This window comes from Trachypithecus francoisi, unplaced genomic scaffold (assembly GCF_009764315.1).
Source record: "Trachypithecus francoisi isolate TF-2019V2 unplaced genomic scaffold, Tfra_2.0 Lachesis_group21, whole genome shotgun sequence".
Classification (NCBI taxonomy): Eukaryota; Metazoa; Chordata; class Mammalia; order Primates; family Cercopithecidae; genus Trachypithecus; species Trachypithecus francoisi.
Window position 1 is genome coordinate 17,952,931 of NW_022681467.1, and position 18,429 is coordinate 17,971,359.

Genomic DNA, 18,429 nt, shown 5'->3' on the forward strand with positions numbered 1-18,429 from the left:
TGGTATTGCTAAGATGACACTACTCCCCACCATTGGCCTAAAGATACAATTCTTATCAAAATCTCACCAGGCTTTTTTGGAAAAAAGGGACAAGCTGATCCAAAGTTCATACAGAAATGTAAGTAACCTTAAATAGCCAAAGCAATCTTGAAAAATAAGAACAAAGTTGGAGGAATCACACTTCTCAAAACTTAAAACAAAGCTACAGTAATCAAGACCATGTGGTAGTGGCATAAAGATAGACATATAGATTAATGGAAATAGAACTGAGATTTCCAAACTAAACCCTCAATTTATGGTCAACTGACTTTCAACAATTCCAAGACAATTCAGTGCGAAAGAACAGTCTTTTCAATAGTGTTGGGACAACTGGATAGCCACATTTAAAAAAAAAAAAAGAAGAACTTGAGTCCTTACCTCATACCATACAGAACTAAACTCAAATTGGATCAAGTGTATAAATGTAAGAGCTAAAACTACAAAACCTTTAGGAGAAAACATAGCAGTAAATTTTTTGTGACCTTGATTAGGCAATGGGTTTGTAGATACAACACCAAAAACACAAGCAACAGAAGAAAAAGATAAACTTTACAAGAATTGGACTTTTGTGAGTAGAACTAACATACCCTAGTAAAGTGATGAGAATTATTATAATCAAAACACCTGAAAGGTCTGAGGGCCTTGATTATAATACACAGGGCATGGAAGCCAAAAGCTCCTGTTTTACTTAAGTCAATGGAAGTCACTAATTTCAGGATAAATTATTTTTGAAAGAGTAATAATAAATAGCTCTTTCAACAGGCCCATTTGCAACACACAAATTTAAGTCTTTGGTTTTCCCTATTAAAGATTTTCTTTCATTTATACTCTATAAGCCCCAATCATTTTTTAAAAGTTTTTCTTCTTTTTTCTTTGAGATGGGATCTCACTCTGTCACCTAGGCTAGAATGCAGTGGTGTGATCATAGCTCACTGAAGCCTCAACCTCCCAGGCTCAAGTCATCCTCCTTCCTAAGCCTCCTAAGTAGCCGGGGCCACTGATGTGCACGAGCATGCTCAAATAATTTCTGTATTTTGTTTAGAGACAGGGTCTCCTTATGTTGCCCAGGTTGGTCTCAAACTCCTGGGCTCAACTGATCCTCCTGCTTCTGCCTCAGAAAGTGCTGAGATTACAGGCATAAACCACCACATTTGGTCTACCATCATTTTTTTAAATAGCCAGGTAAAAGATGGCATATTGATGCAAACTGTTAAAATGACTTTGAAATGGACAAGATGTGCCCCGTGGAGACACACAGGACAAATAAAATGGGATTAAGCCCACTAGCTTAATTTTATTTTTATATGCATGTCATAATACTCAACCATCAGCATAACAAAAGGATGACATTTTTGAGTTCTATAGAGCCCTAGTAAATGCACTGAAAGGCTGATTAAGTGGGTCTGCATAATAACTTTTCCTTACTGGAAAAATGGGATGTTTTTAACACAATGATGCATTTGGAAAAGCAGAAATGCTGACAAAATGACCTAGAAAGTTCCTGATGCTGGATAATCAAATTGCCATTAATAATTGCCTCAAAGTTCATTGTCATGGCAAAGATTTACAAAGGTCTTTTTTGCATTAGGGACAAGGGGACAGTGGGAGTAAAGGGGAAAAGACAAACATTTACATGTTTTTCCTAAACTTAAAGGGGAGCTATATCTAAAGGAAGTGAATAATTCAAATATTATTAGGTTATTTAATTTAAAATACTTGCTCCTGCAGAAAATTACATCTGTATTAGAGAATAGAGCAGATTTTTGTGTGTACTGTTTAGAGAATTGTTTAAGCACATTACTGACCATATCAACACAATTACAAATTGTACAATTTCTGAATCAATTTCATTAATACTAGTTGAATGTTACTAACTTTAGTAAGGATAGTGTGATGAATTTAATCAGATTTAACAGTGTATCAAAGTAGATAAATACCTAACAGACACTAGAGCATTCTGTAATAAGAGGTTCAATGTTTTGAGAAACATTTCCTTAGATTTTCTTGTGAATATTTTGAATCAAAGAACAATTAGAAGGAATTTGATGTATTTTTTGAATGTTGATCAGTTAATGTTTTGAAAACCATGGTAAAGCATGAGGCTGGGTTTGTGAGATGCAAAGGAATGTGGGGAAAAAACTGAAGAATAAAAAAGAGAAAGAGTTTATTGTCCAACAGCTAAGACCAAAAGAATCCCTCCAAGGTAAACTCATTGTTCATTCTTAAAATGAATACTTTTTATTAGAAATGGAAGCCTGCCAAAGAAAGCATACTTTAAGAAAACCCACATTTATCCATAATTACGCTATTCCTTGGAATGCATATTAGGTTCCCTGTATGTTTTACTTCATTTATGGAAATATTTTTCAAACACATGTATTCATATTCTCTGTTACTCTCTTCTTTTCTGCCTTAAGCCTCAAAGCTGATTTATTTTTGTTCACTAAAATTCTTAACTCCTCATTATTACATCTCATCTGCCCATTATATTTCCATTTGAATATATTGACTAAATATAGCTTCTGGGGCTAGGGGATCGCTGAAGGTTGAGATTAGTGATAGGTCATGAGTCATTCAACCCTTGGTATTTCTGAAACTAGTATTTGACATCATCTCTCCCTGGCTCTGAACACCCTCTGGAATACATTCCAAGCCCATGATTGAACTTGGGAGCTGAAGCTCCTTCTCAGAGTAATTCATAATACTGCTCCAAGTCACAGCTCTGCAACTTCTCACTTGACTGCATTCATTTTGGGTGGCTGGTTACATTCCCTTGAGCTTTGTCTCACATTACCCAAGGCATCCAGGGATAGAAAAAAACAGAAGATCGAAAATAGCAATCCTTCCATTAACACAAACTTCTGAAGAATTTCTCATCTTGCAGTGGCTGATGATTAATTGCCTGTTTTCATATTTATCATTAATGTCTTCCCTCCAACCTCCAGGGTAAGAAGATTCTAGAATGTGATATATTTATGAATTCAGTGGCCTTCTTCAATAGTCATTGTCCCCTTCAATAGATGGAGATGAGGACTATATTTCCTTGCTTTCAATGCTATGACAGCCATTCAGGGCATATAATCTCATGGCTACACCTGAGGAAACTGTCTAAAATGCAGAGAATGTATTATTTGTCTTGACCATCTCTAGATGCATCCATTGGGTCTGATTTCTCACTTACATGGTATCTGTCTGCTGCCCCAGTGAAACCATGGTGCTCTCTTGAACACAGAGCAATTGCCATGAGATGGCTTAGGAGACAAAGTGTCTATGTAGGAGCCTAAAGTCATTTCCACTCTTGAGAAAACGACTTCAAGTATATTCCTTACTGATTAGAGGAACTTCATCATTATGTGTTTGTACATATTCCCCAAAACATTTTCTGTAGGAGGCAAAATACTGGTTACTGGGGATATGAAAATGACATGAGACATATTCCTTTACCCTTACCATCTAGGTGGGGAGGCAAACATAAATTTCTTCCCATTCTTACACTTCCAGTTCCCCTTTTGTCTCTTCTTTCTCTTTTTCCTTGTCAATAAAATATTTTATCTAGGTTCTGATATGCTTCAGGGTCTTCTCTGCAGCCTTGGGGTAAATCTTGATTCTTCTCAGTCAGTCATGATAGTTCTATGGCCCATGTTAGCAATTACTGTGGGCATTGCTGTGTGGTGTGACTCTGAGCTAAATATAACACAGCATAAAGAATGCCTACCAGATTGAGGGGACGGAGGTGGGGGCTGTCAGGGAAACTCTAGGAACATTTTCTTCACTCTTAGAAGGGTCACAAGAACTTTCACCATCTCCTTTGTGGATCTTGGTAGCGCTTAGAGTGCACAGTCATCTTGAAACCATAAGTGGACCAAAAAGACAGAAAGCACCTGGGTCTTCCATAATATTAATGAATTCCTGATTTAACCAATCCTCAACCACTCTGCTCCTAGGTGCCTTGCTGTGTAAGGTAATACACTGCTTAATTCTTTAAGCCATTAAATAATAGCATCCTATCACTTTCAGCCACAAGAACCCTGGCTGTTTTAATTTATCTCCGTTTTACAAACAAAGAAACCAAGGCTCAAATGAGTTAAGTATGTCATTTACTTGAAGGCCATTTTAAACTGGGCCCTGTTTATTTCCTAAGCTCATCTTTTCATTCTACCACCTGACTTTCTTAGGTGTGTGTGTGCTCTAAACCAAAAGCAAATGATTAAACGTTGCATATGCTAAGGGCTAAATGAGTGGGAGAGATGGGAAAGAGAGGAGGGATGCTTAAAGTCTGGGTTTGTAGCGGATAACTGGCAAGGGTACAGCTAGGTCTGGCATCATTTTTAGAACTTTTCTGCAGCCAAGAACTTACACATGAGGACAGGAGTTGAATAATTATCGGAAACATTCAGTCAGATAATTTAATTCATCAGATTATTGGCGATAGCAAGACCCTCAAATCCAATGGTTTCCTTCTTATCTGAATGAAGATATTAACTGTCCGGAGATAGACTACTTTGCCTTTCCAGTGTTTCTGAAGCCATTATCTCCCAAATAGTTGGGAGTATGGGAAGGTTTATGAAGAGGTGCACAAGTATAGTTTGTATTTACTGCATACTGTTTCTTCCTGGGAGGATTTTTTTTCTTGAGTCAGAAGGGTGGATTCCTCAAGGAAAAGCAATAATTTAAAACATAATCAGTACTGGGGGTACTGCCAAAATCACCCCAAACCCAAAAAGTGACCATGCTAATTAAAAACCACTCATTGAGTGCATCTATTTCTCTCAATGATCCAATTTATTTTTCCTTCTGGGAATCTTGATATTCAACAAAGGGGCAATAATGAGCAGACAAATAGACATAATAATAATGCATTGCTACACTTATTGGTTTTCATTCTGTATATTTAATCTTTACAGTTCTATTAGATGCTCAAAGAAAATATCCTGAATATTGAAATTCTTCCTATTTGGATTTAGATAGCATTTTTTGGGAATATTAGTCCTTAAAATGCTCCAAGAAAATAAGTTGGGTGGTGACAAGGAGGATGAAGAGTTAATGACTGTGAGACTCTGATCCTTTTATTTTATATTCAAAACACATTATGGTAGGTGCTAACCTTTGTTTGCACCTAGCATTTCTTAAACTCATTTGAATAGGAAAACATTCTTTTTTCCACCAGTCACTCTTTATATGAAATAATGTTTCCATAAATACAGTTTCTACTTGTTCTGAAAATGGCTGTAAAGTATAAAAACAAAATTATTTTCTAGATATTAATTTAAAAATTTAATAGGATTCAATTGGATTAGTCATTGGTTATATTTTTATTTTATAACATTCTTATTTGGTTTGGAGTAACTTGAATGTTTATATCATAGAAATCTGAGTTTATCCAAAGGCCTCTGAGAAATAGGACTTCTACATTACTTTCATCTGTAATTAAAACACTGATTCTACCAATAATATGTGAAGTAAAACCAAATTTTGACGAACGAGTCGAAACAGCATTTCAGGCAAAACTTCAAGAGCCTGTATTTATATTTTTATATTTTTCTAATTATATGGAATTCTCCTTAATTTCCTTGCAGGAAAATAAACTACTGGTACTGGGGCAAGGTAATATTGTGAGAACGTAGATTTGACTGCCTTTGCAAAAATTATGACAAGTGAGAGAAATCTGATATAAACTGACTCCATCTTGCTTCTAACCTCACAAATTAACTGTCCTTGCTCATTCCTGAGCACAGACCAAGATAACTATGGGAGGAAATTAGTATATAGTTTGCTTTTAAAACAAAGATGATAACAATCCCTTTCCAAAACTAATCCCCTCCTTTCTTGGGGACCAAAACAACTTTTGTAGAACTAACAGATTGACCACAAGGTCGGAATTACGGTTTAGGACTGAAGTCACAAGATTTGTAGCCTCCCTAATTGCTCCTATATATAACATCACTATTATAAAACCTAAGGCTGGTGTTTAAGGTATTTTTCAGCCCTTGAATTCTCATGGACCAACTAGTGCCACCCATCCTGTGACCCACGCCAAGAAATGGACTTAACTTCTCCCAGGTACTGTCTCAGTACAAGAAGACAGCTTTGACCCCCATGTCATTTCATTCTTGACCTACCAATAGCATTCCTCATTCCCTAACCACTTCCCAACCCCCTCCTGCCTAACTATCCTTGAAAAATCCTAGCTTCTGAATTATCAGAGAGACTGTTTTGAGAAATATGTCCCCTCCTTCTGCTCAGCTGCCTTGCAATAAGTAAACTTTCTCTGCTGTAACAACTGTTGTTCTCAGTGTATTGGCTTTTTCTAGGCAGCAGGTAAGAAGAACCCCGTTGGGTGGTTACAGATTTATCTAATGCAAACCTTGGTATAATAATACAGAGCTCAGAAAAGGGAGCAAGATAAAAAAACAACAGCAACAATGAAACCCCTTAGGTGAGAATACAATTTGACATAGTTAATATATTTTTAAAACACTGAATATTTGAAAATATGTGGATTCTTACATTACTAGAAATTAAATAATTGAAGAGATAATTGACTAGAAACCAGGTATATGAATCAGATGGTGGTGATACAAAACCATTGTACAGAAATTTGGAGACAGCTATTAAAGTTCTTTCTTCATAAAAAAGGTAAAGCCTTCTCTTTCCTAATAGCTGAAAGTATCACATCATCTTGTTAGTCTGATCAGCTGTTAATATGCCAACACCCTCAAATTTAAACTAATCTGACACAATGGAGCCAAATTTTTTACCACATCTGTGTTTACCAAGTTAGGAAGGTCATATGAATGACTTAGAAGAAATTAATTTGATTGTAAATTTTTAGTTAAATGTACTTTTAAAACTGCATATACAAATTTGAACTACATTCTGTAGTTTTATTATTTGTATTAATATTGAAAATTTTCTTAATACTATTATAAGGTTGTCAGTAAAGTGAGTGAGATAGTATGTATAATCTGTTAGGTATCAAGATTACTAAAGAGAGCACAGCTCAGCAAATCAGCATACAAGGGACATACCTTAATGAATTAAAAGCCATCTGTGACAAACCCACAGCCAACATAATAGTGAATGGGGAAAAGCTGAAAGCATTCCTCCTGAGAATGGGAACAAAACAAGGATGTCCACTCTCACCACTCTTCTTCACCATAGTACTGGAAGTCTTGGCCAGAGCAATCAGACAAGAAAAAGAAATAAAGGGCATCCAAATCAGCAAAGAAGACGTCAAACTGTCCCTGCTTGCTGATGATATGATTGTTTACCTTGAAAACCCTAAGGACTCTTCTAGAAAGCTCCTAGAACAGATAAAAGCATTCAGCAAAGTTTCCAGATACAAGATTAATATATGCAAATCAGTAGCTCTTTTATACACCAACAGTGACCAAGCAGAGAATCAAATCAAGAACTCAACCATTTTACAATAGCTGCAAAAAAAAAAAAATACTTAGGAATATACCTAACAAAGGAGTCAAAAGGCCTCTAAAAGGAAAACTACAAAACACTGCTGAAATAAATCATAGATGACACAAACAACTGGAAACACATCCCACTCTCATGGATGGGTAGAATCAATATTGTGAAAATGGCCATACTGCCAAAAGCAGTCTACAAATTCAATGCAATCTCCATCAAAATATCACCATCATTCTTCACAGAGTTAGAAAAAAAAATTCTAAAATTCATATGGAACCAAAAAAGAGCCCGCATAGCCAAAGCAAGACTAAGCAAAAAGAACAAATCTGGAGGCATCACACTACCTGATTTCAAACTATACTCTAAGGCCATAGTCACCAAAACAGTGTGGTACTGGTATAAAAATAAGCACATACAACAATGGGACAGAATAGAGAACCCAGAAATAAACCCAAATACTTACAGCCAACTTATCTTCAACAAAGCAAACAAAAACATAAAATGGGGGAGAAACACCCTTTTCAACAAATTGTGCTGGAGTAATTGTCTAGCCACATGTAAGAAAATGAAACTGGATCCTCATCTCTCACCTTATACGAAAATCAACTCAAAATGGATTAAGGACCTAAATCTAAGACCTGAAACTATAAAAATTCTAGAAGATAACATTGGAAAAAACCTTTTAGACATTGGCTTAGGCAAGGATTTCATGATCAAAAATTGCTTTTGGGTAAAAGCAATTGCATAAAAACAAAGATAAATAGCTGGGACCTAATTAAACTAAAGAGTTTTTGCATGGCAAAAAGAACAGTCAGCGGAGTAAACAGACACCCACAGAGTGGGAGAAAATCTTCACAATCTATACATCTGACAAAGGACTAATATCCAGAATCTACAATGATCTCAAACAAATCAGTAAGGAGAAAACAGTCAATTGCATCAAAAAGTGGGTTAAGGACATGAACAGACAATTCTCAAAAGAAGACATACAAACGACCAACAAACATATGAAAAAATGCTCAACATCACTAATGATCAGGGAAATGCAAATCAAAACCACAATGCGATACCACCTTACTCCTGCAAGAATGGCCATAATCCAAGAATCAAAAAACAATAGATGTTGGCATGAATGCAGTGATCAGGGAACACTTCTACACTGCTGGTGGGAATGTAAACTAGTGCAGCCAGTATAGAGAGCAGTATGGAGACTCCTTAAAGAACTAAAAGTAGAACTACCATTTGATCCAACAATCCCACTATTGGGTATCCACCCAGAGGAAAAGAAGTCATTATTTGAAAAGGATACTTGCACATGCATGTTTACAGCAGCACAATTCACGATAGCAAAATCGTGGAACCAACTGAAATGCCCATCAGTCAATGAGTGGATATAGAAACTGTGGTATATATATTTGATAGAATACTACTCAGTCACAAAAAGGAATGAATTAACAGTATTTCCAATGACTTGGATGAAATTAGAGAAAATTTTTCTAAGTGAAGTAACTCAGGAATGGAAAACCACATCGTATGTTTTCACTGATATGTGGGAGCTAGAATATGAGGATGCAAAGGCATAAGAATGATATAATAAACTATGGGGACTTGGGGCAGGGGGTGAGGGATAAAAGACAACCAATATGGTTCAGTGTATACTGCTTGGGCGATGGGTGCACCAGGATCTCATCTCACAAATCTCCACTAAAGAACTTACTCTTTATACCACCTATTTTATACTCTAATACCACCTATACCCCTATAACTGATGGAAAAATAAAATCTTTTAAAAATAATTTAAACTGGGGACAGGCACAGTGACTCATGTCGTTAATCCGAGCACTTTGGGAGGTTGAGACAGAAGGATTGCTTGAGCTCAGGAGTCTGAGACCAGCCTGGGCAACATAGTGAGACCTTGTCTCTACAAGAAATAAAAAATGAGCCAGGTGTGGTGGCACATGCCTGTAGTTTCAGTTACTCACGAGGCTGAGGTGGGAGGACTGCTTGTGCCCAGGAGATCGGGACTACAGTGAGTTATCATCATGCCACTGTGCTCCAGCCTGGGCAACAGAGTGAGGCCCTGTCTCAATGATGATGATGATAATAATAATAATAATAATTGGTAGGTAGAAGTAGAAATATTTATGTGAACTCATGCCTTAAAAAGACAAAAAAAAAAAATATGTTTTCTTCCTTTGTTCACTGAAACAGTCCAGGCAATGTTCAGAGTCCAAATTGCTGTTACTCATACTTTTTCTTTCCCATCAAAAAGAACCAGGGCTCATTGGGGAATAGTCTGTTTCCATCTCTGGAGCAGAAAAGAATAAGGTGAGTGCGGAAGATCTTTATGTGCCAGAACACTTTCAAAGATTAATAGGTCATGTCAAGAGGACACAAATGATAGCCTAAAAATGTCTCCCATTAACCAAAGTTGAGACAATTTGGTCTCTCAAAAGGAAAATGGTGGCTGTGATTCAATGAACATACATAAAATCTGAAAACCCTAGTGATATGCAGAAAGGGAAAAATTAATATATTCTGAAAGAAGGTGAAAAAATAGAATGTATATCCAGTCAGTCTTGTCATTCATTTTGGTATTACTGACTCATTTATTATATGACAAATAAAATAGAATGTAATGAACATAAATATATCGGTTGGAAGGTATTTTGGACTCAAAAGATTATTAGTAAAAAATCCACTCTATATTGTGACTTCCAGTTAAATAAGATCCACACACAATACCCAAAACTCAACCAGACACATACTTAAGTATTTTTGAGTTTTGTGGTCCTAAATATAGGATGAATGTAAGATTCTGTAATGTGCTCAGATTTTAAAAATTATACTTCTTTGAATTTTATCATGTCAAAGATCTAGACTCTTAAAGTGATATTCCATGAACATCCTTGAACTTAGATGAGAAAAAATGGTTACAGTTTTGATTTTAACCTCCACACAAAATTTAACATTCTCTTCAGTTAAGTATGTAGTTTGCAAGTCACTAGCAAGATCTGTGTATTATATTCCAATTGTTGCAAATATCACAACATTTTGCTTATACTTAAATTATGTTAATACTGAGATATACCAGGATATATATCACAACATTTTATAAAAATATTTCAATGAAATTTACTTCCTAATTCTAGGTCCATAATTTATGCATTTAGCATTCTGAGAAGGGTGCATACACTTCACCAGACTGCCAAATAGGTCAATGCTTAATTTAAGATCAGATTAGGAAACACATTGTTGTTTTTTCCTACTTTATTATAATATTTACAATAAAGTATAAGTTGTCATTCACAGGTCAATTTGTTTTTGTATAAAGCCCTGTCCTACCTTGAACAAAAAGCAATTACTTAATTCTTTCTTTTTTTTTTGAGACAGAGTTTCATTCTTGTCACCCAGGCTAGGGTGTAGTGGCGCCATCTCCGCTCACTGCAACCTCCGCCTCTTGGGTTCAAGTGATTCTCCTGCCTCAGCCTCCCAAGTAGATGGGATTACAGGCGTGTGCCACCACACCTGGCTGATTATTTTTGTATTTTCAGTAGAGACAGGAGTTTCTCCATGTTGACCAGGCTGGTCTCGAACTCCTGACCTCAGGTGATCCACCCGCCTCGGCGTCCCAAAGTGCTGAGATTACAGGCATGAGCCACCACTTAAGACCTTCTGAGTTGTCATGTAGATGAACACAGCCCAGAGAACTGGGTAGGACTGGACATGGCTTCAAGTACACTGAAGAATGAGTTCAGTTACACAAAAATCCCATTGGTCTGAAAATGTCAGCCATGGTTGCATTTTAGAAGACTTGAAAACTTAGGCTGTGGAGAAATGATGCTATTGCTTCCTACACATGTGGACATGACTGCTCATGGGAGGCAGGAGGCTTTGGTGGTGGAACCCCAGAGTTCTCAGAGGCACTTCACAGGAAATGAAAGAAAACATACTTCAGCTTCTAAACAGCAGCAAGTAGAGGTTGGTGAAATTTGGTGAGACTGGCTAAAGTAACAAAGAACCAGAAAATTCATACCTGTGAGGTAGGTGTTGTGCGAGGAATTAATGAAATAGTGAGAAAGGGGCTGAGACATGTCTTCATTCAAATCCAGTTTCTCAGGTGAAACGACTCCGTTTTCTTCTCCACTCAGATAGCGCATGAACCCATCCACTGATATTTGTCCTGGAGGAAATGAAGTTAGAAAGGATGTGAATGCATTCTTTTTATGGGTGTCAAGTTGTCTCTTTTTTTTTTTTTTCCCCAGAAATATCTGGTAGTGTCCAAGGTAGAAGACAGCAGCCACAATTACATTTTAGTGTGGATAAATAAGAGTGTAGGATTATGCTGTTTCACTACAATTATTTCCAAATGTCACAGATAATAGAGAAAAAATGTAGTTACATGATCCCTACCGACTTCTCAGAGGATTTAAATAACTAAACACCAACCTCCTGTTTCCCAATATAAGACTGGGTATTAACTTTATGAACCAGCACTAAAATGTTATCAGTGCTTATCTCTGTGTGATAGAATTTGGGGTAATTTTTCAATTTTTTTCTTATTAATATATGTTACTTTACAATCAAAGTTATATACAAGCAGCCTGTAATCCCAACACTTTGGGAGACTGAGGTGGGTGGATCACTTGAGGTCAGGAGTTCGAGACCAGCCTGGTCAACATGTCGAAATCCTGTCTCTATTAAAAATACAAAAATTAGCTGGGCATGGTGGGCGCCTGTAATATCAGCTACTTGGGAGGCTGAGGCAGGAGAATTGCTTGCACTCAGCAGGCGGAGGTTGCATGAGCCAAGATCACGCCATTGCACTCCAGCCTGGGCGACAGAGCGAGACTCCTTCTCAAAATAAAAAATAAAAAATAAATTATTTACAAGTGGTTTTATTATTTAAAATAATGTGAAAATGTTTTCAAATAATGATATTTTTTCTCTGAAACAGAAAATAAAGATACACACAAACAAGTCTTTCCTAAAAATAAAAATTTAAATGCTCATGAAAAAAGATCTTTAAATCTCATATTAAGAATGATTTTACTTCAGATGGCAGAAATATGACACAGCTAATTTGGTTTACTCAGATTCTATTTAGAAATTTTTCTATGTTGTAACCTTTCTGAGTTGACTAATACTAAATATTGACAAAATTCTTTTGTCAACTTTATTGAGGTATAATTTTAAAAACTATATATTAAAGGTGTACAACTGGATGTTTTGATACATGTAATGAGACAATTCTTTATCATAATAATCTTCATAGATACATAGGATCATCTTAACTATTTTGCTTTATCACTACAATTTGTTTCTTCAATCTTGACAATCAAAGCTTCAAAACAACAGCGCATTTGTGGGTAGTAAATATGTTGCCAACAAATGTCAGAGGGTAGCATTTTTTTTTCTTGTTGAAACAGTTTTTTATTACTATAAAACTGGAATATGTTCATTAAAGAAAAACTGGGAAATGAGATAAACAGAGAGAAAAAATAAAACTTGTTTTGAACATCCCTAACTTTTCTTTCAGATATAACTGCTGTTAAAATATTGCTGTGTATCCTTCCAGAAAAACACCCGTGTGTGTATAATTCTTTTATGAAGCTGTAGTCATGCATATACACACATAAATACAATTATAAATATAATTTAGTAACATTTGTACTAACTGAGCAATATATTATGAACATTTTTAATGTAAAAATAAATTCTATGCAGGTAAATAATTATAGCATAAAATATGCAACTATCTACATTTTTATATCATAAAATATAGCAATATAATGCAAAATAATATTCTATTATCATTGGTCATTAAAGTTGTTTCTAATTTTTTCACTAGTATAAATGACATTGACTTGACTACTCTGATGGTTACATCTTTGTATAAATACTGAATTATTTCTTCAGGATGAATTCCCAGAAATAGAATTTCTGATTCAAAGACTTTGCATATTTTTGAGGATTTTCATACACATAACCAATTTCCTTTCTGTTAAAGTCCTAGCAATTGACTTTCACCAATGGTATATAAAAGTATCTATTTCCTTCTCTTCACCCTTATTGCCAAACCTATCAGTAAAATGACATTTAACAATTATAATTTTTACTGATTTAAACATTATTTATTCTTGATTGCTAAGAGGTGTGTCATCTGTAAATGGCAAAGCTAGCACTGATTATTTACCACAGTAAAAATCTTTTCACATTCAATATGTTTCTCAAGGTGACTGATGACTGCTTTTCCCAAGTTCTGGAAACTCAATAGCTAAATTGCTTTTACTCTTGTCCAAGAATAAAAAATAAGAAGGAAAGTTTGTTTTTGCTCCTTTGATGAGAGGAGCTGTTTCATAAAAGAAAAACCTTCCTCCTGGGCTCGGGCAATCCTCCTGCCTCAGCCTCTTGAGTAGCTGAGACCACAGGCATGCACCACCATGCCCAGGTAATTTTGTTTTTCTTTGTATTGACAGGGGTCTTCCTATATTCCCCAGGCTGGTCTTGAACTCCTGTACTCAAGCGATCCTCCCACCACAGCCTCCCAAAGTCGTGAGATTATAGGTGTGAGCCACTATGCTGGGCCTGGGCAGGTGCTTTTCACACTAGAATCTCTATTCCTCCCTTTCTCTCTATTTCCTTTCCTTCTCCCCTATCTCTTTGCCTTTCACTCATTTCACAAAGGTTTATTGAACATCTACCATACGATAAATGCACAGAAAAAATAAAGCACAGTAAAACACAGCCTCTACCCTCAAAGAGCTCACTGTCTAACAGAAAATAAGGCCATTCACCCCTTGAAACCCAGGCATGAACACCTTTAAAAGCTGAATGTGCATGTATCTTTGTTGTCCCTGGTGTCTACTAGATGCTTTATGCACAGTGGGTGCTAAATTACCACTTCTTTTGGATGATTATTGGGATTCAAAATAGAAAATAAATTGTTTTGAAACTGGAAGATCACCAAAGACAGCACCATTTTTGTTTGATTCTTGTGTTCTGATTAGGAGAGATGATATGAAATTTGTAATATTTGCTGTTTTTAACCTATGCAAAAGACAATTTCATACAACTCAGTCTCTAACTATAGCAATTCCTTAAAAGACAGGCAATAAATGCAAGTATCTTCAGGGGCCAGGAAAGGAAAGTAACGTAACTGCTGGATGAGTGTGCATACTGGGGGAGTCAAAGGGTACGGAAAACTGACAAGTGTATGCTTGTAAACACATGCATATCACAGCAATAAAATAACTGTGCAATCTAATACAATGGTTTATGGAACATGAAAGAAGAACAAGAATGAAATGCAAGAATAAACATCCTTTGGTTTGATCAGCAACTTTTAAAAGCAAGACAAAAACAACATAGGCCAATAGGGCAGAAATGACAAATGGATTTTAACTTTAGTTCCACTTTCCATTTATTGTTAATGTCTTCTGGGTGCTTGTGTTGAGAAAGATTCTGAACCATGCCTGTGATTAATTTTGAGGTCTGCCTTGGGTACAGGATAGAAAAGCGAGGGTATACACATCATATATTTGTCATCCTCAAATGAAGATATTATAATTAAGGTCAAGGCATAATTTGGAACATGCAAAGAATGTGTATCCAAGTTTTATTTAATCCATTGTTGAGGAATCCAGAGGATGTCAAAGCCAGGTCAAAGGAGGCTATGAGACACTGATTTTATGTGTGTGTATACACACGCACACACACACACACATATATACACATATAAATATATATGTAGACATATATACACAAATATATGTATGTGTTTGTATGTGTATGTTTATGTGTTTGTATGTGTGTGTTTGTGTGTGTATGTTTATGTGTTTGTATGTGTGTGTTTGTGTGTGTATGTTGATGTGTTTGTATGTGTGTGTTTGTGTGTGTATGTTTATGTGTTTGTATGTATGTGTTTGTGTGTGTTTATGTGTTTGTATGTATGTGTTTGTGTGTGTATGTTTATGTGTTTGTATGTGTGTGTTTGTGTGTGTATGTTTATGTGTTTGTATGTGTGTGTTTGTGTGTGTATGTTTATGTGTTGTATGTATGTGTTTGTATGTATGTGTTTGTATGTTTATGTGTTGTATGTGTGTGTTTGTATGTGTGTTTGTGTGTGTTTATGTGTTTGTATGTGTGTGTTTGTGTGTGTATGTTTATGTGTTTGTATGTGTGTGTTTGTGTGTGTATGTTTATGTGTTTGTATGTGTGTGTTTGTGTGTGTATGTTTATGTGTTTGTATGTTTGTGTTTGTGTGTGTATGTTTATGTGTTTGTATGTGTGTGTTTGTATGTGTATGTTCATGTGTTTGTATGTATGTGTTTGTGTACTTTTGTCAACAAACACCAAGCAAATAAACCAAAAACCGAAAACACAACCTAGACAGATATTACTAAATTAAATACAGACTAGTTAATACCCTACAGGTCAAATAAACCATAACCTCTTTGGTTGTTTTTTCTACCTTTATTATCTCATTGGAATAAAAACTTTTAACATAATTTTTAGCATAGATTAAAATCAGTAAACAACAATAGTTTGGTGAGTGAGTGTGAGGATTATTTATAATTATATTAAAGAATTTAAAAATCCCTAGTGAAGGAATTCACCTAACCTTAAATAAGAGCAAAGATTGAGTTTGAAGGGCAGTTCGGGTAGAATACGACTGCAGACTACAAGTGAGCTTCTTGTAAACACATTCATATCATAGCAATAAAATAACTGTGCAATCAGGGAACTCTAACTGTGAAACCAGGTATCAACTTTTCAATCCCAAAGCTTTGCCTTGCTAACAAAAGGAGCAAATGCTGAAGATTTTTGATACATTAAATGATTAGGCAGAGATATGTCAAAGTCAAGGAAAGCCAGTAAAATGTAAAGATAAAGAGTAGTCAGTTTGTATTCTTGTAGGTGTCAGCCAAGGGATCAAGAGTATTTGCAAAAATACCGATGTTTTGTCATAACGAATTAGCCTAAAAAATAGTTCTGACTAGCAAAGACTTGGGGCAGAGAACAAACTCTGAGGATTTTCCTTCCACATAACCTTCAGCTGGAATATTGTTGTCACCATTGACTTAAATGCATTAGCCCTTTTCTATCAAACTTGCACTGTTTGTGAAAAATTGACAATTTTTTTCTGGTCCACTCTGGTCCAGTGAGGCACATAGAAGAATGAAAAACCTTGAGAATTAAGATAAGAAAACACATTGCTTTTCTAAACAAATCAGTAACAGCACAAGAAATCCAGTTTTCTTCCATTCTTGCCAGTGGTCACTGGTCAGGGACAAATTCCTTAATTATAGGATGAGTAATCTATATGGATGCCTCAGTCTCCTCTAGCTCTGAAAGTCTATGAATTCAATCAGGCTAATATAATAGGAATTATTTCTAGCTAAATTAAAACAAAATGTCCCATATTTGAGTGAGATTATGAAACATCAAACCACAATAAAAGCAATGCTACTATTTTCTGAAATAAAATCACCAGAAAGAAAAGTTGAGTTCAGAAGGATAAGCTTAGTTGACAAAGGCTAAAAATAAATTCCCTTACATATTTTGTTAATAATAAATCAGTATGCTTCCAATTGGACATGTCACTCATATAATGGCATTTAAAGGTTTTCATAAACATACATGGTGTTTGTACCATTTCCAGCTGAAGTATGAAAAATGTAAATCCCTCAAAGAACAAAAAAAACAATGCTCCTAAAGATGTCAGAAAGACATCAATTCAAAATTCTGCTATGACATAATGATATCTTCCAGGGATGCTTTAAAATCATGCTTTATAACTCTGCGGTGTATTCAGTGACACTCAGTGGGATGCCATCATGCTTGCAAATGCATACAAAGGCCCTTGAGTATTTACTGGGCTATGGGCTACTCCGATGACTCCTCTACACTCAGGGCCATCCCACTGGCCTTGCAACAATTAAGAATGAGGAAGATCTGTGTCCAGAAAAGGGAGCCCTGGAGAATAGAAAGGAAGAATGGTCCAGAAGAGCATTGTGGAGTGGTTCTCTCATCTTCTCAGGTTTGGATCCCTTTATCTACGGGCTTCTAAAAACCTAATTTTAAGGAGACATTCTGGATTGACCCTCCTGTTTCAGGTACTTGGGAAAAGATGTTTTCAGCTCATATTTCTCCAGGAACAGCAAAATGTTTTGAATGCACCCTAGAGCTGGAGCACTCCTTACTGGTGGTTATCAATGAACACATTTTTACTGAGGGTGTTTCTCTATGTGTCAAGGGTTGGAAATACCAAGGATGTGTCCATCAGAGCATTGCTTTTCAAGAACTTAAAAACATGGCACATAAAATTCCTCTTTGATTCCTGTTGCTGATCAGTTCAGGTTTCTATTCATTTAGTGTAGTTCTTAGTGCATATAACACTAAAGAGTTTGAAATTGCAGCCCACACACTCAGTTAATGGACAAACACACTAATTTCATGTTGGCCAGATAGGAACCTTCTTGGGGATGTAAATTTCAGGACTCTTCTGAAAGAAGCAATTCATTCTGATCCAGCTCTGCTCCGGTTTCCCTTCTACCATTCTGCTGCCCAAGTCTGGTAGAAGGTGAAGAAAAATCAGTCAGCTTTGATTGCTGATGGGCTAAGTTTAGAAGGAGGGAGTAGGGAGGGGCTGAATGCGGCCAGCGTGTGGAGTCACCAAGGGGAGCTAAGAAGCCACCTGTGTGATTTGCTCTTGATATGCAGATACCACTTCAGGAGACAAGTATAGGAAAAACAACATGGTCAAAAAGTCAAGGGTTATCTGCTAAATTTAGAATTATTCTATGGATGCAATCCAGCACTACTTTTACTAGGACAGTTAATAGAAACACACTTCTTCATGTCTCCTTACTTAGAAGCAAACACTTTCAAATCTTTTAGCAGAAGCTTTTGGTATTTACTTCTGTATCTCAAAATAATATGCATGTATTGCTATTTTTGACTTAC

At 36.0% G+C, this 18,429-nt stretch overlaps 1 protein-coding gene across 2 annotated transcripts in view; it reads right to left on the bottom strand.

The window, feature by feature from the left end:
* PLCB1 (phospholipase C beta 1) overlaps nucleotides 1-18,429 on the bottom strand; it is a 763,475-nt gene that overhangs the window by 197,840 nt on the left and 547,206 nt on the right. For both annotated transcript variants that reach the window (XM_033185644.1, XM_033185645.1), the window contains exon 10: nucleotides 11,498-11,644. In XM_033185644.1, the coding sequence (XP_033041535.1) occupies nucleotides 11,498-11,644 (147 nt within the window). The remainder of the gene's footprint in view (nucleotides 1-11,497; nucleotides 11,645-18,429) is intronic.